Source organism: Larimichthys crocea, chromosome VII (assembly GCF_000972845.2).
Source record: "Larimichthys crocea isolate SSNF chromosome VII, L_crocea_2.0, whole genome shotgun sequence".
Lineage (NCBI taxonomy): Eukaryota > Metazoa > Chordata > Actinopteri > Sciaenidae > Larimichthys > Larimichthys crocea.
This window is the reverse complement of record NC_040017.1, coordinates 26,087,347-26,114,460: the sequence shown is the minus strand read 5'-3', so window position 1 is coordinate 26,114,460 and position 27,114 is coordinate 26,087,347. Positions and strand designations below refer to the sequence as shown.

Below are 27,114 nucleotides of genomic sequence, written 5' to 3'. Positions count from 1 at the left end.
CAATATACAAACTAATTTTCCATTATCTTGCAGCTTTTATGATATTTTTAATTAATTTACACCAGTCGACAAACTGTCGCCATGGTTACAACGCATGTGTGTATTCACATGCGTCCTTTTAACTTGCGCACCCAGCGTTGAGAATCGAGCGCCACGTTATTGCCGCTCTTTCCTGCGCAGTTTCTAAGGGGGGTAAGTTAAACGTCGCAGTGAGCAGCTCGTTGTTTCTTTGTCTCTGAATGCAGCAAACAGCGTTTTTTAATATTTACAACATGATTAAAAGAAGAAGACTTGCACTGAGTTAAAGGAGATAAAACAACAACCAAGGAGCGTTACCAAGGTGGTGACGACGCACAGGACGAGGAGACACAGACTGAAGCAGGAGCAGGATCAGGATCAGGATCAGGGCACACACCTGTGAAATCCTTTTACTGTTTCATACTGTTGTGAAAAAAGTGTCTGCTCACACTTTGGCCCACATGCAGGCGAGCTTTGCGGACTTTTTGATGGACTCTGGTTGCTGACTTGTCGATGAAGACCCTTTCAGATTCTGGACAGGTGAGACATCTCCTGACACTGTGGAATTATCTCTGAGGTTACAACCTTTTGAATAATAATATATTATTCTAAGTTCAGTGTCTGGATTTTATTTGGGGGATGTTGAAGCATCATTATTATAAAGACTTTTATTATTTTTTTTAGTGAGGTGATGAGTTTGTTTGACCTTTTGACAGGTGACAGCGAGTAACTGCCCAATGGAGAAATATGAAAAGCTGGCCAAGATCGGTGAAGGTTCCTACGGTGTGGTGTTCAAATGCAGACACAGAGACACCGACCAGATAGTTGCTATAAAGAAATTTGTCGAATCTGAAGATGACCCGGTCATTAAGAAGATTGCAATGCGAGAAATCCGCATGCTGAAGGTAAGAAGAGATTAGTATTACCCAATAGTATCAAGTTTGCTCACATCGAACACCGCAGGTGGACACCTGCACACACAGGTGCACATTCACTCATTAAGTTATATAATCTAATCTTTCAGGAACATGCACAAGTGTTATTGTAATTATACACAAAACAAAGATCTTTACAGATGTTTAATGTTTAATTCTGTCCAACATTTCGTTCAGCACTGACTCATTGTCCATGTTCTCGGTTGGCCCCCTGCAGCAGCTGAAGCATGTGAATCTGGTCAACCTGCTGGAGGTCTTCAGACGGAAAAGACGGCTCCACTTGGTGCTCGAGTTCTGCGAGCAGACGGTCCTCAACGAGCTGGACAAACACCCGAGAGGGTAGGTCAGGTAGAGACTGCCGTGCGTCCTGCCAAGTGAACCGGTGACGATCACGAACACGAGTTGTTCTGAATTAGAGCAGCGAGTTATTGAGACAGGTGGAGAAAATCGTTCATCTGTTAAGTACTGTGCTTTATATTTCTATACTGAATCTTCACGACAAATACGTTTTTACTCCATTACCTCTGACACAGGTAATAGTTACTTTTCAGATGAAGATTTCAGGTACCAAATATTTCACCACAGTTATTTAACTACTCTAGTAGTTCCTCTAAACCAGCTACAGCATTAAAATACTGTTTGCATGTCAAATGTCATCAAATATTATAATTATACAGTATATTCATGTACAAACTGACAGGGGCTTTCCTTCTGCATGTTGACATCCTATTACTTTTGATGCGTTAATGACATTTTGTTGATAATATTTCTTACTTTTACGCAGCACATTTAGCTGTGATGGAGTATTTATACACTGTGGTACTCTAACACTGTGGGCTGAAGTCGGCCGCTCTTTTTAAAGAGTCAACAGTTTACCATGTAACTCATTGCGTGTGCATTTATAGGAACGGGGGTGAATTACAAAGAGAGTTGTAAGACTGTCGCCAAGAGATTTTAAAGACGCGTGAATGCTGGCAACAAAGCGCGAGAGGAATCTCCAGGTCTAAAGCGAAACATCGAGTATTTAAGTAAAAAGAGTTTGTTTATTTTATTTATTTTTCTTCTGGTGAACTATTTCGTCACACGCCTGCTGTCTTTTTTTCCCACAAGGCTGTGCAGCAGAAACTCTAGCCGCTCCTGAAAACAAAGGCGCTGTTGCCGTTAGAGACAGTCCTAAGGTTACCCGGGGCGACGAGAGCGCTGTGTATAAAGCGCCACTTCTTTTTTTTTTTTTTGAAATCTCTGGAATAATAGACGAGGAAAACGTGACTTTGTTCCACAACAATCAATATTTCTTTTGTCTCTTGTCCTCTGCAGGGTACCTGAGGCTCAGCTCAAAAGTATCATGTGGCAGACGCTGCAGGCCGTCAACTTCTGCCACAAGCACAACGTCAGTATATTTTTTAACCCGGGACTTGATTTATTATATTATATTCATTTGATTTTTATGTATTGTATTGTATGACTCATTTACCGCTGTGTTTATTTAAAGACTGTATTTGACCAAAGCTTTTATGTCATTGATTTTGCAGTGATCCTTTTGTAGCATGACTATTACTCACTATTTGGACAGCAGCAGTAGTTTGTTTTAAGACAGACTTCTTCTGAACATATTCATTATATGTGTGTATATATAAATATTTATAGTATAGTATGACTATATAAATACTCGTGTGGGCAAGAGCAGTCCTATTTTTTTATTTTAAGATCATTTGCTTACTGTTTTCATGTCAGAATAGTTTACTAGCTCAATTTTCAGAGTCTGGATGAGATTTGACTGTTAAGTTATTCACTAATTTGTACGATTTCAAACCACAGTCACTCTAATCTGTCTAACGAAGATAATGTAAAATTCCAGACTGCAAATGATCAAACTCTGTTTTTGTTCAGGCTTCAATTTCCCACAACAGGAATCATTTAAGTCTCAGTGACTGCAACGCAGTGTTCAGTTTCAACACTGAAATGCGTATGGGTTTCTGATCTCTTGCCATTGTTCGTCCATGTCCATTGCTAATCCGTCACCTCTCTCTCTCTCCTGTCACTAAGAGACTGTGTATCATGTTGCCAAATCCTTGATGCTGAGCGTTTATGTTGCAGTGCATCCACCGCGATGTAAAGCCAGAGAACATCCTCCTCACCAAAACCGGAGTCATCAAGCTCTGCGACTTTGGCTTCGCCCGTATTCTGAGTAGGTCATCCAGAGTGCCGGTGCAATTATGTGCATTTAGGGTTAACGTGCCTCTAATGACTTATTCAACACAGCACCTATATCCCGGTCCAGCTGATGGCCTCCTCACTTTCAATGTTCCAATGAATACATCGCATAGGACGACCATTCAGCCAGTTAGAGCGCCTCTGTGTAGCGTGTCTCTGTTTACTCTTCCTGCCTTAGGTTTCGGTGTTACGTTACCATACATTAACATGTGGTCATTCAGCATGCCTTGTAATCCCCTTTTATTTAGTGTTCATTATTCAGCATCTAAGTGTACGCCTGTCCATACTAGTTATCTCCCTCTGTCTGTATGTTGTATACTTAGCGGGACCAGAGGATGACTATACAGACTACGTAGCGACCCGCTGGTACCGGGCCCCTGAGCTGCTGGTCGGAGACACTCAGTACGGGCCTCCCGTGGACGTTTGGGCTCTGGGCTGTGTTTTTGCCGAGCTGCTACATGGGAATCCACTGTGGCCCGGGAAGTCCGACGTTGACCAGCTCTACCTCATCCGAAAAACTCTGGGTAGGCTGATAAAGGCTCAGATCAATCAAATCCTTAAAATAGATTCACAGAGATTCACTCACACAACTACAGTTCCCATGAAGATTCAACAGTAGTTCTTCTATCTTCTATCACACAGACTAATAGTTCAATCTTTATAGAAAGCATTGGACCTTGGAATTTTTGGTACTGATGCTCTCACTTCTGACCTCAGGTGACCTGATCCCTCGTCACCAGCAGGTCTTCCGCTCCAATGTTTTCTTCAGTGGCGTTAGTATTCCCGAACCCGACACAACGGTACGAGTCCTGTTACCATTCAGAATGCATTTGAACAATGGAGAGGCGATGAAGTGTGTTTGATGGCATTGTTTTCCATTCGTCTTCGCTCTTAGGAGCCCTTGGAAAAGCGCTTCCATGGAGTGTCTCCTCATGCCCTCCAGGTTATGAAGGTATATTATGTTCATGTTATATTGTATCATTGCAAAATAAAAGCCTCTGATAAGCAACAAGAAGTTAGAGTACAGAAAAGCTAGGTTGGTACTTTTGTTGACAGCTTTTAGAGGCTCAGTCTTTTTTGAATCTTCGTGTGAGCAGTCGTGCCTGGTGATGGACCCCTCTCTCCGGCTGTCCTGTCAAGAGCTGCTGGAGTTGCCTTACTTCCAGGAAGAAGGAGGAGCCAACTGGGGCCGTGATGGAGAGCGCCCAGGGAGACGACATGACAAAGGCTCCCGACGTAGACAGGCAGGGGTGAGTACGGTGCAAGAAATCATCCAATGATGCCAAATTGGTCACTGGCAAAGACAGAAAAGGAGCTGGGAGAGGTTCATTGTCTTTGAGTGACACCCCACAATCTTTGTAGTATAAAGTTTTAGTGCTGTAGGTTTGAAAATGCTGCTATGGGTTGAAAACATAATACACAGCTTACTGCTTCCAATCAACTAGAGAAGACACCTACTTTTAAACAGCTAACTTAAAGTATAGAATAGTTTCGCTGCTAGATATCCTGATAAATAATCATGTAAATTTTTTAAAACGTTTCAGAGAATCGCACAGGAGATGGTTGTTGTCAGGTGGTTTACTCTCGTGATCTGTTTCCTCTCTCTAGGCTCAGTACCTGCCTCAGTTACCAAACAGCAACATCTCACCAGCACCGGACGTCAAGAAACATGTGAAGCATAAATATCACCTGCCCAACATTTAATAAAGCAGCAGATTGTTGGTGGCTGAATGGAGAAATATGGACTTGTGCTACGCTTCGTGCAGTAATTTGTATACAGTCGCATATACTACTTATCTCTTCACATTCTTCTACACAGGACACGACAGTTAGAGCACCTGGACGAGATTTTAAAATAATGTTAATTTTCTTAGAATAAATTAATGCATCAGTTAGCTTTAGGTGTAGTGCACATGTTGTACATTTTGTATTATAAAACCAAAAAAATATAAAATACAGTGGTTCCACATGAGGCTGTATACTCGATGTGTCATTTAAAGGTTTAATAAAACCCGCCATGGCAGTTGGTACTCGGAGTAATTCGATGAGTTCCTAACATATTGCAGCTTCGGTCTTTGAAAATGATCCGACATAGTCTGACATGGACATTCACGCTGTTGCTCAGACACAAGACAGTGATACACTGGAACATGCATGGACACACTGACAGGCTGACACACAGCTTGATTGATCTACTGACCTTGAACTCATCAAATTACAGATGTAAGTCGTTGCTTTGCATCACTGTGCTAAGCAGCGGTGTTAGGCATACTCTTAATTTATGCCCCCCATCAGTTTTAGCAGCCTATCAATGCCCTGTGTTATAAACAATGATATGTAAGACTAAACTTCTGCTGCTTGACTTGACTTGAAAAATGAGCTCACAGAATACTGTTGAATGATATGCAGAGGGGATTTAGAAGTGGGTGGTGCACTGACTGAAATCTAAGTAGGTATACTCTGGATACCTGCGTATGTCCTGCACTACACCACTGGTGCCAAGTGCTGTAAACCAGAGGGTGTTAATCTGGGGTTAAGGACCAGAACAGAACAATTGGTCGCAAGATGATTGACAGTTTTTCATTTGATAAAAACTGCATCTTGTTGGAGGTTAAATACCTGAAGAATTACCACCGGGGAGTTGCAATAATCTTGTATTTGCGAGGCACATTGGCGAAGCTGCTCTGCTCAGGGCTGAGATCGATACTGTCGGGTCCGCCTGGACAAGAAAAGGTGAAATTCTGCAGAAGTGACACCACGAAGAGGAAAATCTCCATGCGGGCGAGTGACTCTCCAACACATGCTCTCTTTCCTGGCAGATAAAACAAACAAACCAACCAAGAGCTGGGTTTATGATCTGCCTCTTAAACACAAACAAAGTGATTTAACCATGATTTCTGAGTAAAATGTAGTAGGATAGAAGGAAATGTACTTAATTTACCCGCAGAGAATGGCAGGAATGCAGGATTTTTCTTAAAGTTGCCATTCTGGTCCAAGAAGTGCTGAGGATTGAAGGACCAAGGGGTCGCCCACAGTTTTTCCTCTTTTAACACAGAGTGCAACAAGGGAATAATCAATGTATCCTGTTGAGACAAAGCATCATATTAGATGACACGTTTTCTATTATGTGGAAAAGTTCTGCGTCAATAACACTTTGTTGTGAACCAGAATACCTTGGGAATTGTGTAACTCCTGAAAGAGATATCCTGGAGTGTGCAGTGAGGGATGCTCATGGGGACGATATCAATAAGACGCTGAATTTCATGGAGGACTGCGTCTGTAAATGGGAGGGATTTCCTGTCCTCCATAGAAGGACAGCGCTCCTGTCCAATCGCAGCGTCGATCTCCTGCTGCATATTCTCTTCAGGATGAGGAAAACAGGCAGAGGAAGTTATAGCTACAGCTACAGTACCATAACTCTATTAGAAAAGATCTGCAATAATCTTGTGATGCGTTTAAAAGAAAATCTTTGATTCAAAGGTCATCTTATCGTATCTAGACAAAGCAAGTGTACATATACTTTCCTTTATCTTTGCTTCAGTGACCTACCCTGTATGTTGGGGTGTTTGATCAGAACACTTAGTCCAAATCTGATAGTCGAGCTGGTGGTTTCAGTTCCTGCCAGGTACAGATTCAACACTGTCGACACCAAGTTGTCAAAGTGGAACTCCGTTGTGGGGAAATGCTTTTCCTAAAGAAATGAAACAGGAACCACTTTACTGACAATGACAACCTAAAGAATCAAAATACAAGATGTTCCAGTTCATAGAGATCATCTCTGCAGCTAGTGGCCTAGAGCAGAGATCCCCAACTACCGGTCCGTGGGCCTATTAACCCTGAATAAAAGAAACTATTTGATTCTCGGTCACAAGATCAAAAATTTAACCCAAAAGCTAGCAGAAATAAGTAAAAAACAAACTTGTTTGGAAAAGGAAAAAGACCCAATGAGGAAACAGAAGAAGAGCCTTCGACTTCGAAGAAAAAGAAAGCTGCATTTAACAGACTACAGGTACTTCCCAACCACAAAAGACCCCCGAACTTCGAAAGAATGGATACGTGACCCATTTGTGAACAGACCAGGTGAATCGAGCCTGTCCGTGCAAGAAGATCAACTGCTGGAGATTGCAAATGACGGTGCCCTTAAAATACTTTTCAGACAACATCTCTGCTGGTGTTCTGGATTAAGATCAAGGCAGAATTTCCAGAGATCCAGAGAGACACAAAAAAAAGCATTGAATGCCTTGCTTCCATTTCCAACATCCTATCTTTGTGAAACAGGATTTTCAACAGTGACAGAGACCAAAACCAAATTACGGAGTAGACTGGACTTAAGTAACACACTTCGGGTGTCGTTGTCTCCCATTACCCCCAGATGGGACCGGCACTTTGGTTTTAGTTGTATTTTATTGGTCTATGGCAAGCAGACGCCAAAGCATGAAGATATATTTTTTTGTAAACTTTTCTATTTTTAATAAATGTGTTTTTTAAAAGTTGTTTCTATACCGGTCCGTGGCACAAAAAAGGTTGGGGACCGCTGGCGTAGAGGGCTCAGTATTTGCAGAACTATCTATGTACATGTGAATAAGTAAGCGTAACATGTCGGTTATTAATGGTCATACCTGATCGAGTCTCATGAGGAAGCAGTCGATATAATCTCTGGGTGAGGTGGGGTCCAGCGTGTCCAGGTGTTCCTGGATCTTTTTCATCACAAACTCTCTCAGTTCATCGATTCTGGCAAACATCTTGTGCTGTTCACCTGGTAGCCATTCCATCAACCGAGGGAAGATGTTATACAGCTGTCGTGGGGAAAAAACTACTAAAACCGAGTAGAAATGTATAACTGTCTATACAAGTATATAATATAACGAAATACACTTTAACGCTACGTAAGGATGATTTGAGAAAACACAAACAAATGGGCAAAGCAACCAAATAAAGTTCTTCACCACTACAAATGACAATATGCAACAGATATTAAACCACTGCAGAGTGATACAAATAAAAAAAACTATGCTGTAACTCAAGCACAACAACAAAACCCCGAAAGATTGATCAAAATAAACTGTCCCAAAGGACAAACCGAATGTTGCTGGACTTCAGCAAATTGGATGTTGATTTTTTAATGACCCTGGAAACCTGAACCATTGTGCTGACACTGTGTTCGTTTTCTTTAGTTGTCCTCGCTCAGCCACAGTCATTGACAGTATAATTAGACCACAGCAGGTTAATAAGTGCTTGTAGAAGCTTTGTGTAGCTTGTATAACACGAGAGGAATCACCCCTTCATCACTGTGTCCGTCACCTGCAGTAGTTATTTCTCCTACTGTTAAATATGCTCTTTAACAGAAGATCTTCCAGCTGAGCAGTGGTTTTCCTAACAGTAACCCTCCTCCTCTTACCTGACCCCAGGGGCTGCTGCCAAATTTGATCGTGTCTGAGATTGTCTGCAGGAGGTAGAGGAAGTGGTCATCATCATAGCTGAAGCGCTGACCAAACACCAAGCAGCAGATCACGTTGGACACGGTGCAGCTCACGAAGTAGGTGGGATCGAAAGGTGCGGCTGGAGACAAAGAAGCAAACATTCAGCGTTGTGTTTTATCTTTTCCACAACTGTCATACATGGACGGCTCCAGCATTTGTGATATAGTTGGTGCCTTAAAGCATTTTGCTGTCGACTAGCTATTAGTTTAATATCTAGTTTAAGTAGCTGTAATCTGTTGTTAATCATTTGTATTATGTTTTTCCTGCTTTGTTTTTACTTGCTTATTTCAAAAACCACACACACGCAGATAAACTCAAATTTCTATCAAAGTTTTCCTCAAACCAGTCTCTCAGCATTTAGGATTTTTCCAACCAGTACTTCTGGACTATCTGTCTCTTGACCAGTCACTCCAGTCAGCTAATCTCTAATTTCTTTATTTTAATGTGTTAATTCACACTGCATTCAAGTAAAATAAATGCACACAAGCTCAGCTAAAGTATCTCCAATTTAAAAGTTGTTTTCATCTATTTAAGCAAGGCCATAGTTACTTGTTGGAACAAGACGAGGGTGACCCGTTTTACCTGGTTGAGAAATACACAAACAGAGCAAACAAATAAGGCAAGCACAGTCACTGTCACACAAACATACCTTTGGTAGACTTCATGCGGGCCACCAGATGCTTGCTCTCCTCCTGGATCCACTCTTCCATCCCTTTGCGTCCCATCCCGAAATCTCTTAACGTCGTCAGGGTGAAACGCCGCAAATGCCGCCAGCGCTCTCCATTACTGACAGCCAAACCTTTGAGGGTGCATAGATGGTAATTTGAAGAAACTTTAAATAAATCTGGCTGCCACATAAGACAGAAATCGACTGCTTAGTGTGATAGCTGTTCACATGTTACCATAGCCCTTGGTAGCTCTGATCAGGAAAGGAAGAGGGCCTCTGCCAGTGAAGTCATCCGCTTGGTCCACCAGCGCCTCTTTGACTGCATCATACCCGACCAGAACCACAGTGCGCTGACGGCCAAGGTACACAGTCATCACAGGGCCATAGGTTTCACTGAACTGGAGGAAAAACAGAGCAGCAAACACACCTGTGAACATGCAGAAAAGTGCAAAACTGATATCTTTAGACTCGTAAAAAAGCACAAGTAGGTCAAAAACAAGACTACTGGATGACTGACACAAGTGAAGTTGGCAAATTGTTCCTTAGAATAAGAAGACAGTTCCAATAACAAACAGAAGGTTACACAAAGCTAAACATTAACATGTACAGGTAAACAGATGAGTCGGTCTGTCGTTCTCACCTTTAACAGAGTTTTAAATGGAGCTCTCTTGTCCAGCTGTGGCAGGTTTCCTATGATAGGCAGGCCTGAAGGTCCGGGAGGTAAACGAAACTGTCTGCGGCTCCTCAGGCTCAACAGCCACAGCAAAACAAGAAGCAGCCCACCAGAGATCAACGCGCCGGAGAACTCCATACTGATCCACGACGAGACAAAAATGAACTTTGTCTGCAATTAACTGAAGGAGCTCTTTAGTTTAGAGAGAGCACGTGGCTGTACAAACACATAGAGCTGTTACTGCTGATTCAGGAGAGATCAACCTTTGACTGAATCCCCTGCAGCCCAGTGAGGGCTGGACTAAACTCAGTGTTCAGCTTAACCTCAACTAAATCTCACCTAAAAGATTGCAAATAAGTTCGCATAAGGCTTGCATAATAGTAATAATAATAAAATGCTTCAAACTTTTTTTTTTATTTTGCTTCTTTTTACAGTATTTCTCCAAAATGTTGAGTTTCAAATTTGAAGACAAAAATATTTACTTTTATTTATATATTGCTGTTTTTTTTTGTTTAATAAATAAATAATTCAATAGAAATAGTTAATTTGGGGAATATTATAGGGAAACTTAAAATGTTTAAGTATCTTTTTTTATTTATGGCCATATAGGTTAAGTATATAAGTGTTGCTTTGGTGTTTTGGGTGCATAACAAACATACAGGAGTAAAAGATAAAGAAAGATGAGAAGATAATATGAGCAAGTAAAGTTCCTTTAAGCTCCAATCAGACGGCAGAAAAAAAAGTATAATTAAAGAATTAAAGCTCGTTCATGACTCGTGGTAATTGTTCCAATACCTCTTTGTTTTATTTGTGTACAAGGCTGATTAGTAGAGAGTGAAGGCTCTGTGAGTAGAGTTCATGTTTAGGTCTTCACTGTGCTTGTCACAACGTAGTGATATGTTGGTGTTTTTGTCTTGTGACTTCCTGTTTTATTTTGAAATTTACCTGCCCTCTCGTTTCAGGTCACTTGCCCTTCCCTTGTGTGTCACCTGTTGCTGTGATTCCTGATTGTCTCCACCTGTTCCCATCACCCATGTGTGATATAGGTTCTGTGTCTCCATTTGTTTGTGCCAAAGTGTTTTGTCTCATGTCTGATCACCAAAGCCAGCTCCAAAGTCTTGTTCAAAGCCACAGTGTGTATGTTTGAGAGTTTTTCCTGCCTGGAAAGAGTGATTTTTTTTGTTTATTTATTGTCAGCCTCCCTTGGAGAGATTTTCAGTTCTTGGTTATCGTGTATGTAGTGTTGTCCAGCCTCCACATTTAAGGAGAGTTTTTGTTTCTTTACCTTTTTTTCTAGTAGTGGTTTAAGTTGTTTTGTAGCCTTTGGATTTTCCTCCTTGGGAGTGATTTTTGTTAACTTCAGTTTGGCCTCGTTCTCCTTTCTGGGAGACTCTTCACAGCCTTATTGTTTTGGATAACTCTGTCGAGGTTTTTGTCTCCAATAAAATACATCTTACAGTAATTCTACTGTGCATGTTTTTTTAAAGTTTTCTTACACTCCTTGAAATAAAGAACATTTAGATAAAATAAGCACTAAAGGGAATGTGAGGAAGTGCTAACTCCCTCACTGTTTGCTGTATTCATTTTAATCGTTTACAACTAAACAATTGTTTGTCACCTGTTTCCAATCGTCTGTGCATGGGCGTAAAGAGGGAGCACGCCGCTGTAGCTTCCCTTTTATGGAGGCTAAAAGGAGGTGGGATTTGTTTTGATTGGAAGATGGAATGGGTGGAAATATTTCAGTTAATTAAGTTAAATTGTTCATGTTGTACATTTTGTAGATTAGTTCTGAATGTACTGTATTTTTCTTTTTGGGTTTATATTGCAGGATTTAATTTGTGTTTGTTGGGACAAACAAATCAAGGAAATTATTATTATTTTTGTTAATTGTGTCCGTTGTTCCTTTCACAGATCTACTCTGATAGGATAATTTGAACTGGAGAGAAGGCCGATCAGAGTTGAGAATGTTTTTGGGGGTTAGTTAGTAGTTTGTTTTGTATGCTATGGGAAGAGCAGCACCCGTTTGTCTTATAAGTCCACCTTTGTTTGGTACGAGAATAAAAGTCTACCTGTTTTTCGGCACACCTCCTGGCCGGCGTGATGTCTTTGTGATCCTGCGTCTCTTTGCGTCAGGAAAAAATCAATTCACACATTGTTTTAAATCTCAAAGCCAAGATCTGGATATTTTTATCACCCAACTTAGTGTGTAAACTCAATATTCATTCACTATAGTCATCCATTGACTAAAATATAATGCTTGTATGTAATGTAGTATATGTTGTAGTAAGAGAGCTACCAAATGTTAACGCTGGTTTTGCTACAATCAGTACACCAGAATAACAAACTGTACTTTACTGGGTGGGCTGTTTAACCAGTGAGAGTCTGAGAGTCGAGCTGGTTGTTCCTTGAACAGATCCACCAGTATCCAAGCTTATTATATTATATATATAATAATATATTTGAATGATTTATTTATTTCTCTCCTAAAATAAGACACACTTGAAACAGTACACAGGAAATTTAGTACAAATTTAGTTTCCGATGATGGGAAAGAAAAGTAGGTCCTGAGCATGAATGATACTTCTTCTTGTTATGTTTAAATATAAGTAATATTCTTGAAAAAAATATATAAATACAAAAGATCAATATTTAAGATTAATGTTTTACAGTAGAAATCCAGGACTTTGTGTTCTTCCACAGCAGAAGTTATTTATTTCCATTTGTACACAAGGACTTCCACCAATACATTTTTATAGCAGTAATACATTTGACTGAGTTCACAGTGATCAAGAATTTCTTAAATTTCAACCAAAAGAAAAATATACTGTACAAGAAACAAACAAACTAAAAGACAAAAGCGTTCATAATTCATTTTGAGTCAAACAAACATCTACAAACTGCTGTAGCACGATACAACAATCCTTTTTGTACAGTTGCCCTTGTGAGTAATTCAAGGTCCTCTTTTCACCGCGGCGTGGCGATGATCTGGTACCTGCGAGGCACATTAGCAAAGCCGCTGTACTCTGGAATGAGGTTTATACCGTCAGGGCCTTCGGCGTGGGAGAAGGTGAAATGCCGCAGAAGCGTCACAAGGAAGAGAAAAAGCTCCATACGAGCCAGAGCCTCGCCGACACAGGCTCTTTTCCCTGTGAAGAGACACAATGATGAGATGGTGCATTGAGTACCAGAAACCTATGCTCACAAACAAATAAAACACATTGATTAGGGGTATATCTGTCAGCATGGACCTGCAGCAAATGGCAGGAACGCGGGATTCTTCTTGAAGTTGCCGTTCTGGTCCAAGAAGTGCTGAGGGTTGAAGGACAGAGGAGATGCCCACTGTTTCTCCTCTTTCAGCACAGAGTGCAACAAGGGCATAATCACAGTGTCCTGTTAGGACAAGATATCATGTTAGTGTATTGATGCATTTTTTCCTTGAATGAAGATATCTTGTGATGAAGAGCACCTTGGGGATTGTGTAGCCCCTGAAAGAGATGTCCCGAAGGGCAAAATGAGGGAGACCGAAGGGGACTATGTCCAGGAAACGCTGGACTTCATGGATGACTGCGTCTGTGAAGGGGAGGGATTTCCTGTCCTCCATTCTGGGACAGCGGTCTTGTCCAATCACAGTGTCAATCTCCTGCTGCATTTTCTCTGTACAGGACAAAGAAAATGTGTTTCTGAAGGTTTTTTTTTTCTGTTCTATACCCCCCAATTTATTTAGAACAAGTACAATAAGACGACTGTGTCTTCAGCTGGGACCTACCCTGTATGTCGGGGTGTTTGATCAACACGCTGAGGGCATATCTTATGGTAGAGGACGTGGTTTCTGTTCCTGCCAGGAATAGATTCAGCACTGTAGAGATCAAGTTCTCATAGTGGAACTCAGTTGTGGGGATGTCTTTTTCCTGAGAGGACAAAGTGGTAAAAGAATATTATTTTATAAACTTTAAAATACACTTTGAGCAGCAGGTGACAGATCATTTGGATGTGGGTATTAAAACTGGATTTATTCCTAAGTTTGTCGCAGCTGCAATTAAGAACGAAAACAATTATTAGGACCCAAGATAAAGAGGAGAGAAGTTTTAACTTTTAGTTTAGTGTCCTGACCTGATCCATTCGCATGAGGAAACAGTCGATATAGTCTCTTGGGGAGCTTGGGTCCAGTGTGTCTTTGTGCTCCTGGATCTTCATCTTGATAAACTCTCTCACCTCCTCGATATTGGTAAAAATTTTATGCTGTGGGCCCGGCAGATGCTCCATTATCCAGGGGAAGATGTTGTACATCTGCGAGAAGGAAGCACTGCAGCTTTGTTTCTCAGGGATGATAATGTAGAAAGTGTGTTCAGTATATAATAAAATGCTGTATTGGAGTGTGTGTTACACAATTTTCCTGCCATGAAGCTTATATAAGGACTAAAAAACAACTTACCTGGCCGACAAAGCCACTATTAAACCTTAAAACCCCAGACATGATGTCGAGGAGGTGCAGGAACTTCTTGTCGTCGTAACTGAAGCGTTGGCCGAACACCATGCAGCAGATCACGTTGGACACGGTGCGGCTCAGCAAGAATATTGGGTCAAACGGCTTGCCTGGAGGAGGAGAGGAAAACACAGTAGGAATCCTCTTTTGAAAAATACTAATGAGAGAAAAAAAACAAAAGTGACATTGGAAAGGTCAGAAAATCCAGAGAGGACATGTTTTTACCTGCCCAAAGGAAAATATTCAAACTTTTGCAGCTCACCTTTAACAACCTGCTGTAACCGGTTTTACTGCATCAGCAGCAACGTGGGACAAATATCTGTATCTTTAAAAGATGGTTTTAATTTATTACAACTCGGATCCTGTTGTGTCAGTGTTTGTGTCAATCTGTGGCCTAGAATAGATAGCACAACGTTGTCTGCTCGTTTTTATTTTAATCATTAATCTTATAACTCAGTATTATTAATTTCACAAAAGCTGATCACCTCCAATGAGACAAAATTCTCACATGTGCTATTAAAATGTAGTTTAAAATGTGCTACTTGTAATCTCAGTGAATCAAAGCCGTGAGTCGAGCTTCAGTGTTTTTAGCGGGTTATGTAATATACTCTGTGTTTACTCTGCACAAACTGCCACCAGAAAGAGAAGAGAATTAAAGAGTGCAGCTGGAGAAAGAGGTATAAATACACCAACAACCCAATAAAGCGTACACACTCCCTTTTTAGTTGTCAGGCAGTTTTATTTTTGGGTCTTTTCAGTTTTGTTTTGTGAAGGCTGCATGTGGCTGTCAGACCTGTTCGGACCTGTCAGAGGTATTTAAGATTGATTTGTGTGTTTTTCTTGTTCTCGGTGTCTCGTGTTGAATCGTACACGTGCACTAAAACTAAAAGACTTACAACCCATTTACTGAAGCTGAATCTGTGACAAAGTAAATTTATCTTGACATTGAAACATGTTGTTGGAAACACACCTTTCGATTCGTTCATTTCGGCCGTCATGTGCTTGCTCTCCTCTTGGATCCACTCTTCCATCCCCTTGCGTCCCATCCCAAAGTCTCTAAGGGTCGTCAGTGTGAAACGTCTCAGCTGTCGCCAACGCTCTCCATTACTGATCCCCAAACCTGACAAATAGAAATGTGTGCATGTTGAACATGCATGTGAGCATGCAAGAGAAGACATGCAGGCATGAAACCACTGAATGATCATGTCAGATTATATACCGTAGCCTTTGGTGGCTTTCATCAGAAACGGCAGTGGTCCTCTGCCTGTGAAGTCGTCTGCCTGGTCCACCAGAGCCTCCTTCACTGCATCATATCCTACCAGAACAACCGTCCGCTGCCAGCCCAGGTACAATGTCACCACAGGACCATAGATTTCACTGAGCTAGAAGAAGACACAGATATTTTCTGCAGAAGTCAACGTGCAATTTGTGACATTTTTCCCCTCAGTTATTATTTTGTGATCTGTTTCCAAAACTCACCTTGAGAAAACTTTTGAAAGCTTGATCTTTTTGCAGCTGTGGCAGGTTTCCTACGAGAGGAAGTGCAGTGGGTCCTGGAGGCAAACGATATTTCCTTTTTACACTGAAAAGCCACAGCAGAGCTGAGATCAGCCCTGCCAAGATCACAGTCGCAGAAAGGTCCATGACGCTCTTCACACTTTGCCTTCTCGTCTCCGTCTGGTCAACAGCTTGCTTTTATACTCACTTTTACTCTGTGTTTGCCCCTCTATCCCAATATTTGTGTTTATATTGAACAGGGTGGTGGCTGGAGGCCAGGAGCGATGCACTAGGCAATAGGTAAGCCATGTGACTGTTGTGTAAATTAGTGCACCCTCACCTGGTTCACCATCAGGGGAGGAGCCCCTGCAGTGATTGGCTGGTGTGTGTTTTTGTCCTTTTCCTTTCCATTGACATACAATGTTAAGACCATATCTAGAGGCCCCGATCCAAACTTTAAATACTGAATATTATTATTCCTACTAACTGTAAAATCACATCAAGTGGCAGATCAGAATTATTTGTTTGTATTAAACCCTTCGTGCTCCTGTTACAAAATCACTGCTGCCACAGAGTGCAATAAACCGTGAACTGATTTTTAAATTTTCTTTTATTTTGATTGTTTAAACTACACTGTACATCTGCACAGAAGTAGCTGGAATCACTGTGATATAAACCAAATGCATGCACATACAACAAGCAACACGACACAAAGTCATAACAGCATTCAAACGTACTACATAATATTAATACATTATACATCATCAACAATTTACCGTGCAAGCTGCACTGGAGTGTATGAGGGGAACTTCCGCATGATGAACGGTTACGTAACATATCCAATGTTTATGTTGCATGTACAGCCATCACAATGAGATAAGGATTACAGAGTGTGGCTGATGAGAAAGGGATACATGTGCTGAGTAATCCAGCAAAGCTGTCAAACTCGCTGGAGGTGATATTGAGCAACAAGGCTTTATAACGTTTATGATATTATGATATGTTTATGGTATGAATAAATCCGATCAAATGATCAGACATTGCTGGGCTTTAAAAAGCAGAAAGATTCATATTCAGAAGGGAAATATTCTTAAAATGTGTATTTCCATCAATTATTATGGCGTTCGGATCAGCTGAGTCCTTCTTCCATCAGGCTTTCCTTTCACTCAGAGGTTTGTGAGCGGGTGCTGGATATCCTCAGGACATTTAGTCCACATCAAGCACATGTAAACTCAAGAGATTATTTCTGTTGTGTGACATGTCCATTAGGGCTCTGCATAGCCCAGCCCTCTGCTGTGCAAATCTGCTCCATGACCCGTCCTCTTTAAACCTTGGCCTACTAACTCTGCACTCACATTCCACACAAGCCAACAAACATCAAATGGATGTGGACAGAAAGACACACAGTCATGGTGACAGCAGGATTTATTCACCTTTGGACTGCATGTAAGATACTGGTATGTGCGGGTGATGACAGAGAGCAGGACAAAAGAATACCGAGCGAAGCGTCAATGTGGAGAAAACATTCACAGTCAAAGTATAAAATTAATGTGATGGTGAGTAACAAGACCGGGACAAAAACATTTCTCATCTGTGTAGCTGTCTGGAATCATGATACTGCTCACCTAGTTAACCTCAAGCCGTCCTGTGGCATGGAAAGACTGATACAACACAGACAGACAGTGTTCAGAGGAGTCAAGATCATGAATGATTTACCTGAAGAGCACAGGCATAAAGCCAGGAAGAACACCTTCATTAATTTATAAATCAGACGTATAGATAACCCAACAAGTGATTAATTAATAACACTGCCCTTATATTATAAAGGAATACCAACAGAAGGGTTTTAGAATAAAAGGTCTTCTCTCTCTCTAGCCAAAACTAAAAAGCAAATCCTCCACAGTCAAATGCATCAAAGTCAGAGTCTCCTTCAAAGTCGAAGCTGTTGAAGTGCGGGGAGTCGACGTCCTGGCTGCAGGCGTGGAAGGAGCCCCCTGCGGAAAGCTCGGAGAAGCCCCCCGTCCCATGTGCAATCTCTGGGGCTCTGCTAGCAAGGGGAGAAGAAGGGGAGCAGGAGTTGAGGTAACCCAGAGCAGAGGAGGCCGCTGCCCCTCCCATCAGCAGGCACACCGCCCTGACCGCCCGGGCATCGCTGCTGTTGCCATGGCGAAGACAATCTGACGCACGGTGTGGGGTGGACATGGAAACACTACGGAGAGCACGCTGTGATCCACCGGCTGTAGAAGTGAAAAATAAAATTAGGAATATGCAACAATATAGAATTCATTCGATGATTGTTTTTCAGTTTTTTAACCAGAGTAAGATTAAAATCAACTAAAGATTACCATTATTATTAATATGGTATGACTGCATGTTGTCTGCTTGGACGTGTAAGCAGAAAACTGCTTGTGCTACTTTTAGTCACAATGACCTGATATGGCCAGCTGTACATGCAGCTGTGTCTGAATGAGTCTTTACACTCACCCCCACGCTGCAGTATACACTGCACACTCCCATAGCTGAGAGACTGCAACGACACTGTAGTCTTTCTTCAGAAAATATCAAAACACTACACAGAAGACCACTAAAAACTGATCACAACACATGCTTCGAGTGTCATGACTAAGAAAGCTGGTTTTATTTTGAAATTTTCCCGTCCTCTCGTTTCAGATAACTTGCTTCTTCCCCTGGTGTTTCCCACCTGTTCCCCATTGAACCATGTGTATATATTGTCTGCGTCTCCCTTTGTCTGTTGCCAGTTCGTCTTGTCCTACGTACCTGTGAACCAGCTCCTCATCCAAGTCAAGTTTGTTCATACTACTTTTGATCCGTGTCTTGTCAGGTTTTTGTATATTTTGTTGATACTTTGTCAAGCCTTTGCTCTTTATAGATTTTTCCCTCTTGAGTGGTTTTTGTTTTCTTAGATTATATAGTGTTTTCCTCCCAGTGAGTGATTTTTCTGTTGTACTTTCATAATAAAAGATTTTACACTTTGTCTCCCGAGCTGTGCGACATCGAGGCAGTAACCTAATACACTTGCACTTGGTGTATAAGTGTGTGTGTGTCTTCATGCCGTCAAATGTGTCGTCATGTTTATTTTGACTCACTTGACTTCAGTTCTTTAGACCACTGACAGATTTTATTTACATGTAATGTCATTATGCCTCTGCTCTTGCTTTAATGAAGCTTCAACATGTGAGTTACTCCATCTCTCAGGTGACTACAGATGACCTGCTGGCTTACCTTGGTTATGGCCTCTGTCTCTGAAAGAGCCTCCACGTTCAGTGACTCGAGACAAAGGAGGGGTGCCCTCGCCGACCCTGGGTGACCCAGGGTCTTTATCACTGGAGGAGTCAGGCAGGGGGTCTCTGTCGGTGATGCAGGGAGTGATGCTGCACTGTCTTTGGAGGGCCAGGGGTGACATGAGACCCTAGAAAATAAGATAGATAAGATATATTTTTTTATTTACTGAGCTCATGACATGTTCTATACAAAGCACATCTAGACTGTAGTCTTTAAAATATCATCTACAAGGACTTCCCTTTGAGTGTGCAGATTTTACAAGGCTTACAGATTCATATGTTTTCAGATATTATTAGATATTTATATATATAAACACACAGCAGGTCCAGACTCAAGTCAAAGCTGACTCACCTCCCTCACTTTCCTGATCAAATTCAGCCACAGACTGTGAAAGATAAAATGAAACGTCATTATATCTGAACTGGATCCAGGTCTGTAAATGTTTATAACAACATAAGGGCAGTAGCCTATTGACCCAAACTAATACCTATCAGCCTGAAGTTATACAAATAAGTCCTTAAATTCCAGCATGTGTCAATATGTCATTGTGTGCAAGTGGTAACAGATAATGAGTGGGGCAAAGGACTTGTGTGTGTGACAGAGATTGGGGGTTGGACCCACTTGCAGTCATCGGGGTTGTCCGTGAGAAGCAGCAGGAACTTGTTCTGTGGCATGATGAGGGCGAAGCAGCAGTCCCTCCTGCCCCCTGGAGGCAACTTGGGCAGGTCAAGAATCGTCCGTCCCTCTACAATTGACTCGCAGTTGGTTTGTAGTGTTACCACCTGGTCAGGAGGGGACTCTGCATCACGGCACACCATCAGGCTTCCCTCCATTGTCAGGACAATGTATCGCTCTTTCCACTGCTTAAACATGAAGCCCCCTTCAAGAGAAAAAAGGAGAGTAGGGGGCAGTGTCATTATTTTAGTAAGTAGTCTGGTACACAGTACGCTTACTATAGATGAGAACAAATGTAAAAATACAGACCAATGAAGGTCTTTTAACCAACTAAGTGTCCACATGGCAACTTACTCGCACTAACATTGCAAACATGCTGATTTTTGTCCGTGTTTATTGGTCGTTCATCACCAGAATTGTTGGGATTCATCCTCTGGGGATCATGATAATCCATTCAACAGTTGTTGGACATGTTTCAATCTGGACCAAAGTGATGAACTAACTCACTAATGTCTATTTCACAGGAGCCTGAACTCTGACAGCAAACTGAGTTACAGTGAGAGTAAGTTTCTGTTTGTTTTTCCCTTCAGTTATTATTATTGCCTTTTGCTGTCAGTCACTTTTGTTAAGCATGAAAAACAACTCTCATTCATCCCATCCCTTTTTTGTAACCACTCATCCTCATCAGGGTCGAGGCGGGCTGGAGCCTATCCCAGGTGATTTAAGTCGAAAAACAACTGCCATGTAAACTATATTGACCCGAGCTACCTCTTGTTCTATTATTCAGCTTCTTATTATACATTATAATCTCCCTTTCCCTGTAAACAGCCATCGAGGCAACAATAATGCACTGTTAGTCAACATTTCTCATATAACCTGGAGCAAGAAAAGGTTTAACATGCAGAACCGGTGAGTTTTTAAGCACAGCACGGGACATGAAAGATGGCATTAGACTGTAAGTATCCCAGACAGCCATCCATTATTACATAATGATAATAGATGGAGGGCACATGTTGATGGATGGGGAAGATCTGCCTGCTCTATTTCACAATTCAGAGGATTAAAGACAGAGAGAGAGAGAGAGACACTGTTGTGCTAACATCTATTTATATTTGACTGCATGGATTTAACATTAAACATCGTTAAGGCACTTTACTGTAATTAATCTACAGTTAAGAGATAGATAAAAAAAACAATCTGAAGTGCTGACATTGCTAGTAAACAGTATATTCTGCCTCAGTCCCCTGAGCCAGCATGACGCCATTATTAACTGAAACTGAAGTAGATGTGAAACAGATGTGACATCAGCGCAGAGACATGAAACGTTGGCTGAATCCTGAATCCCTGACTTGGCTTTGAAAAAATGTAAATCTCGTCATTCTGTAAAAACACATCTGGGAGCGATTATATCACATAAAGTGATTCTCAAAATTGTTATCACTCATCTCAGAGTTGCAGTGTCGAGATGTGACACCATTCCTCAACATTCGTTGTTAAGCCAACGGTATAATAAGCTCTGCTGCTCTAAGATGAATAAATACCAAAAATATCACAAGCACTAAGTCTAAATTTAATCTTTTAAACGTTCATCATACTCTGAAGTCACTGCAGATATGACCTTGACCTCTGATGTGTAGAAGAGCACACAAACATGAAGTCTATCACCTTCATCACACAGATTATGGAATCAAAGCAGGCCTACCATATTTCCTGAGGAAGCCTCGATGAATGCCCGCTGTGCTCATGCCTGTGGTCATCGCAGCAACAGGGACTAAAATGAGAAGAGGCAGAGCATTTGATGCTGGGAAATAGGGTAAAAGAGAGAGAGAGAGGGAGAGAGAGAGAGAGATGCAATAATCCTCACTATTTAGGCACATTGGACTTTCACATACTGCTCCTCTCAGCAACACACTCACACACATTTAAGCCTGTATTCACATGTTGCACACGACATATGGGTGATTAAAAATAGCTTCATCATTCAACTGTCGTCAAACCTGTTTCTTCCCAGTGTATCTCTATATGCCCTTGAATGGCCTCCGAACCAGGGCTTGGATCAGGCAGATTAAAACAGAGGGATTATTATTCTTGCACAGCTGGACGCCTGTTGTTGAAGTGCAGGCCCAAGCAAGATTTTAATCTACCCCCGATACATGCTCCGAGCAATAACCTCCAATATTTGAATAGTTTTTCAAAGTCATATATATCCACGTGGGATTAAACGTCACTCGTTGTATCAGCCTGTGTTTGTTTACCATAGTTAGAATAACATTACGTAACAACAGGGATGTAGGAGAGACACGGTTTATTTATTGCATGGGGGGGAAAAAGCACAGTAAGTAGGATTTAGTGGGAGCTGGCAGATAAAATTAGGTCAATGAATGCAAAAGGCAAAAAAAAAAAAATACACACGTTGATATGAAATAAGCAATAATATGAGTAAAAAGTTATAGTTATTGCAGACTTCCCTTTATTTTCACTTTGGATTCATCCAGGAAAAGTCAGAGGTCACATAGAAAATCCCACAGTCAGTCAAATTATCTAAAATTTACTGCAAGACAACAGCAACACGCCAAAACCTTTGTTTGAAGCCTATTTCTCTGGGGATAACTGGCTAATCATAAAGTGTTGGTTAAAAAAATGACTTTTTTTTTTTCTCCATCTGACAGATCTTCAAGTGGATTTCGATGACCTGATGTAAAAGGGAAGCAGATGTTCAAAAGTGTCAGACTCCACTAAGGGTTGAGCATATTTGTGTTATTTTGACAAGCTGTCATTTTCTACAAAAGAATATTTTAACAAAATGTTTATAGAATATGACAGTAATGTTTATTTTACTCAAACACATGCCTGTAAATAACAAAACCGGTCGATCTCCAGAGCTTTGAGTTCATCCTGAGTCAGGATGCTTTTCAAAATAAGAGTCCTGACTCTTATTTGTGTCCAGGTGTTTCAGACACAAACAGGTACTGTGTACTAATGGTGATGAAATAAGTTTTATTAAGTGTGTCTTAAAGAAATAACACTAAATAATAAATTATTGTTTCGTTTGTTTGTGTTTGTCCCCTGCCTTTAACCAGAGCTTTTGTTTTTGCTTCATGAGATGAGATTGGACACTGCATAAACACCAGCCATGTGTGTTTGGTAGCTCATCATCAACTAATGAACCAGTTTCCTATAGCATATGTGTTCATTTGTACAGAATTAATTCAGAAAATATGGTTAAAGTTGACTTGTCCATTGCTCCCGTAATGATCGTAGGCCACTGACAGATGTTACAGATGTTAGATACACCTTATTTTTTAAGTTTTATTTATATGTAGTACTTTTTTTAGGTGTGAAAATAAGAATGGAGCAATTTCTTTAAACCAAATGAGTCTACATGTCAACATACTCAAAATAACAAAGATAACATGCTCAAGTTTTCCATATTTATTATGTTGGGATTCATCCTCTGGGGATCATGATACTGCATGATAATCCATTTAACAGTTGTTGACATATTTCAATCTGGACCAAAGTGATGAACTAACTGGCAGACCAACTTATCCATCGATTGAGCTGCTAGTCTCATCTATATATATTTGACTGCATGGATTTGACATTAAACATTATTGTTAAAGTACTTAAGTTAAGAGATAAATACAAAAAATTAAATCTCATCTGCTGACATTGCTAGTAAACAGTATATTCTGTCAGCCAGCATGACGCCATTTAACTAAAATTGAGGGAGATATAAAACAGATGTGACATCAGCACAGAGACATGAAACGTTGGCTGAATCCTGAATCCCTGACTTGGCTTTGAAAATGTAAATCTCGTCATTCTGTAAAAACACATCTGGGAGCGATTATATCACATAAAGTGATTCTCAAAATTGTTATCACTCATCTCAAGAGTTGCAGTGTCGAGATATCATTTATTGTTACGTCAACGGTATAATAAGCTCTGCTGTTCTAAGATGAATAAATACCAAAAATTATCAAGCTTCCTAAATTGTCGTACACTGTTTCTTTAAATTCTGGCTTTAAGCCATGACTTGAATGGCAATTTCGGATCAAAACTCTCCACATGAACCAAATAACATACTCTGAATTCACTGAAAATAAGAACTTGACTTCAATATAAAGCACACAAGCGTCACCTGTTACATGATGGCAGAGAACTGCACACAGATGAGGGAATCAAAGCAGGCCTGCCGTATTTCACAGGGCAGAATACCAAAACCTTTGTCTGAGGCCTGTTTCTTCATAAGGAATAACGTTAAAGACACAAAACAGAATGCTAAAAGAATGAATAAATCTAAATTCCTCCCATTTGTTTTTTATTGACAGAGAAAATCTGCGTGCCGGAACCTGAATAATGTGGTGTATGTTTCAGTTCAGTTCAGAGCTTTATTGTCCCTCCAGGGGAAATACAACTTAACAACAATAAATAGACAAACAGTGACATAGAACAATGTCGCAGAGGACAGCACAGCCAAACTTGATTGAAACAATCCTAAACGAAGTAAGAATATCGGTGTCAGAGAGTATAAAAGTGTATAAAGGATAAAAGATGCCACAAGAACAGTGCATTTAAGGATTGATTGCATTGATTGCACGTGGAACAAAGGAAGATTTATACCTATTTGTTCGTACCGTAGGTAGCATATATCTCCGTCCAGACGGCAGACTCAATAAAACTGACTCAATAAAAGATCTATAGAACAAAACCATTAAGGTCTTATCAACATTAAAAGATTTTAGTCTGCGCAGAAAGTATAATCTCTGTAGGATTGTTGAGGTATTTAGGTCATGTGTCAAGTTCTTATCAATTATTGTCCCCAAATATTTGTATGAATCTACCATCTCCACTGCTGTACCCTTGATAATGGTTGGGTAGGCTGTATGTGGTGTTTTTCCTAAAGTCAATAGTTTTTTGAACATTTAACTTGAGGAAATGGCTGTCACACCACTCCACAAAGTCAGTCGTAACTGGCCCATGGTCTCCATCCTGGAGTAAACTAAATAAGCAAATTTCAAGAAGTGCCTTTTTTTTAGGTTTCTTTCTACTTATTGCTCTATATATTATTTTTTATTTAAGGAAATGTATATTTACTTTCATATAAAAATATATTAAGTATCAGAACACACCTATAGTACTGAAAAGATGACATACCTACATGTATATTGAAACAGATCTTCTTTCCATACTGGCAGTGAAGAAACCCCTTCCTAAAAAAATCGAATATAAGTGATGGGGGACAAAATGTGTTGTAGCCGTTCTGTGGAAAATGTGGTTCAAAGCTAATATGAGCAGTGTGTGTTGGACACATATCTTCCAAACTTATCAAATCCCTGTTTTTTTTTTGTTGTTGTTGTCCCTCTGCTGTGGTTCAGGAATAAAAACATATTGAAACACTGAGAACTTAAAAACACTGTAAAGTAGTAAGATACCGTTGTATTTGTCTGAGTCTGATTTAATTTAAGAAATATTATTTCCTCATAGCAAGGACTGTGGATTTTATCCCCCATCGCTTTCAGAAAGATCTCTTTGTGCCAAGTATAGGTAGCATTGTTCTGAGATGGATCATTTATAGTGTATCCTTTGTCACCAGCAGGAGGCAGAAGACACTCTGGAAACTTTATGCAGTCACAGTATCAACAGGTTGGGGGAAGCCGTTTGTCTGCCTGCATCCAGCCTGTGGTAAGAAGATGAAGAACAACAAGAGCCAGAAGAGGTTAGCTCATTGTTAGGATCCCCAGGTGGGCCTGTAGCTGGGAGAGCAGTGGGAAGGTGTTTCCCATGTCTCCTGTAGGAGACTAACAAGAGACTAACTAGGATACTGGCACTGCAGCCTGCCTTTGTGAGAGAACATAATAACTGGTGTCAGGATCATTTTTTTGTTGTTGTTGGTGGTACTAGTGGTTTTATAACTGGAAGTATGCTTTAATCCACCATAGCTGCAGCTATAAACCCCCAAATCTTTAAGGTTTGCTGGATTTTGGTGTGGCTTAAACCTTAAACACTGAGTCCTGCAGAGCTGAAGCCCATCCCCCCCTCAAAAACCCAAACATTCACTCCTTCCAGACCCATCCAGCCCCAAAACTTTGTGTTTTTGAGTAGAACACCCTTCTTTCTTGTACAGGACCCCCTCGGTGACCCTCTTCCCTCCCTCCTCGCCTCTTTCTCTGTGCTTCTATCAGGGAGCAGTGAGAGCACCATTGCTCAAGCTCCTATTGAAAAGAGAGCACATACAATGGGGTCTTTCTCAGTCCCTCTCTGTCTCCATTAAAGACCCTGGGAACACAACACTGTCCAGAGAGCCACTCTTAAAGGGCCAGTGGGACCCAAACCTGAGTCCCAGCACCTCACATCATTTTCATGGGAAAAAGAAAGAAAGAAAATCAACGCAGCAGATCAATTATTCATGAATGTTGTGTGAACTCTGCAGGGTCTTCTCACCAGCATCACCTCCACCATCCAAACACACACACAGTCACCTCAGACAGCACAACAAGCCCGTCCTGCATCTGATGGGAATCAGGGACAGCAGCATTTATTTAGACTACAGCTGTTGATGCTTCAGTCTGCTTTGGTTGCTTGTTCAGAGAAATTCCCAGACATCCTGATGACATAATCCTGGTTATGGAGCAGCAGCAATAAATATAAACAGCCTGATAGGACAATGATGAAATTAATTAAGTTTTTAAGGCAGAAGTGGAGAAGAGGAGCTTTAGATTTTACACAAATCAATGTTAAACTAATTAATTAATGAACTATTAATGCAAGAGCAGAAGGAAACTAGTATTTATTTACACGTATAAAGACATTATGAGATAATAAATAACAAATAAGCAGAGCACAATAGATGGAAACAGACAATGGTGACAGCTTTTCTATCTCACTGTGTCTCGTTTATTCATCTGATCCACGGTGCACGGGTCTGTGTTTGCCACAGACCGACACATAAACTTTGTTTCAAGCGGGGGAAACTTGTAATTTACTGCGGCTATTTAAAACCTTTAGGGATCCGCGTGTAATTAAAAAAGAAAAGCGAATGGGGGAGATTGTGTTGAAACAATCAGCATGCCGCAGGGTTTCTCACATCCTCAGAGAAAAGGAGGGAGACTCGGGAGGAGGAGGAGGAGGAGGAGGAGGAGGAGGGTGGAAAGAACTTGAGTTGA

At 40.9% G+C, this 27,114-nt stretch overlaps 4 protein-coding genes across 6 annotated transcripts; 1 reads left to right on the top strand and 3 right to left on the bottom strand.

The window, feature by feature from the left end:
* Positions 1-95: 95 nt before the first annotated feature.
* LOC104934280 (cyclin-dependent kinase-like 1) lies at positions 96-4,912 on the top strand. Of its 2 annotated transcripts, XM_010749912.3 has the most exons (10): positions 102-558; positions 735-923; positions 1,171-1,292; positions 2,271-2,343; positions 3,051-3,141; positions 3,491-3,691; positions 3,885-3,967; positions 4,063-4,119; positions 4,265-4,417; positions 4,776-4,912. In XM_010749912.3, the coding sequence occupies exons 1-10, from the start codon at positions 532-534 to the stop codon at positions 4,869-4,871; spliced, it is 1,092 nt and encodes a 363-aa protein (XP_010748214.1). In that variant the 5' UTR covers positions 102-531; the 3' UTR covers positions 4,872-4,912. The 2 variants fall into 2 exon arrangements, with proteins under 2 accessions (XP_019128467.1, XP_010748214.1); XM_019272922.2 differs by lacking the exon at positions 4,776-4,912 and having other exon boundaries at positions 96-558; positions 4,224-4,403.
* On the bottom strand, positions 1,254-10,273 carry LOC104934281 (cytochrome P450 2G1). The gene is made up of 10 exons (XM_019271422.2): positions 9,955-10,273; positions 9,550-9,712; positions 9,297-9,446; positions 8,566-8,726; positions 7,787-7,963; positions 6,717-6,858; positions 6,341-6,528; positions 6,109-6,250; positions 5,787-5,979; positions 1,254-1,360 (listed from the first exon to the last, which is right to left on the bottom strand). The coding sequence occupies exons 1-9, from the start codon at positions 10,123-10,125 to the stop codon at positions 5,795-5,797; spliced, it is 1,479 nt and encodes a 492-aa protein (XP_019126967.2). The 5' UTR covers positions 10,126-10,273; the 3' UTR covers positions 1,254-1,360; positions 5,787-5,794.
* A 2,263-nt stretch (positions 10,274-12,536) lies between these two features.
* On the bottom strand, positions 12,537-16,157 carry LOC104934278 (cytochrome P450 2G1). Its single transcript, XM_010749911.3, has 9 exons — positions 15,950-16,157; positions 15,690-15,852; positions 15,441-15,590; positions 14,420-14,580; positions 14,098-14,274; positions 13,754-13,895; positions 13,454-13,641; positions 13,236-13,377; positions 12,537-13,133 (listed from the first exon to the last, which is right to left on the bottom strand). Exons 1-9 carry the CDS (start codon positions 16,112-16,114, stop codon positions 12,952-12,954), a joined length of 1,470 nt encoding a protein of 489 aa, XP_010748213.2. The 5' UTR covers positions 16,115-16,157; the 3' UTR covers positions 12,537-12,951.
* Positions 16,158-17,842: 1,685 nt separating this feature from the next.
* LOC104934302 (uncharacterized) lies at positions 17,843-21,882 on the bottom strand. 2 transcript variants are annotated; one of them, XM_019272941.2, is made up of 6 exons: positions 21,810-21,882; positions 21,648-21,716; positions 19,892-20,150; positions 19,622-19,655; positions 19,211-19,397; positions 17,843-18,204 (listed from the first exon to the last, which is right to left on the bottom strand). In XM_019272941.2, the coding sequence occupies exons 1-6, from the start codon at positions 21,865-21,867 to the stop codon at positions 17,849-17,851; spliced, it is 963 nt and encodes a 320-aa protein (XP_019128486.1). In that variant the 5' UTR covers positions 21,868-21,882; the 3' UTR covers positions 17,843-17,848. The 2 variants fall into 2 exon arrangements, with proteins under 2 accessions (XP_019128486.1, XP_019128485.1); XM_019272940.2 differs by having other exon boundaries at positions 21,648-21,851.
* Positions 21,883-27,114: the final 5,232 nt, after the last annotated feature.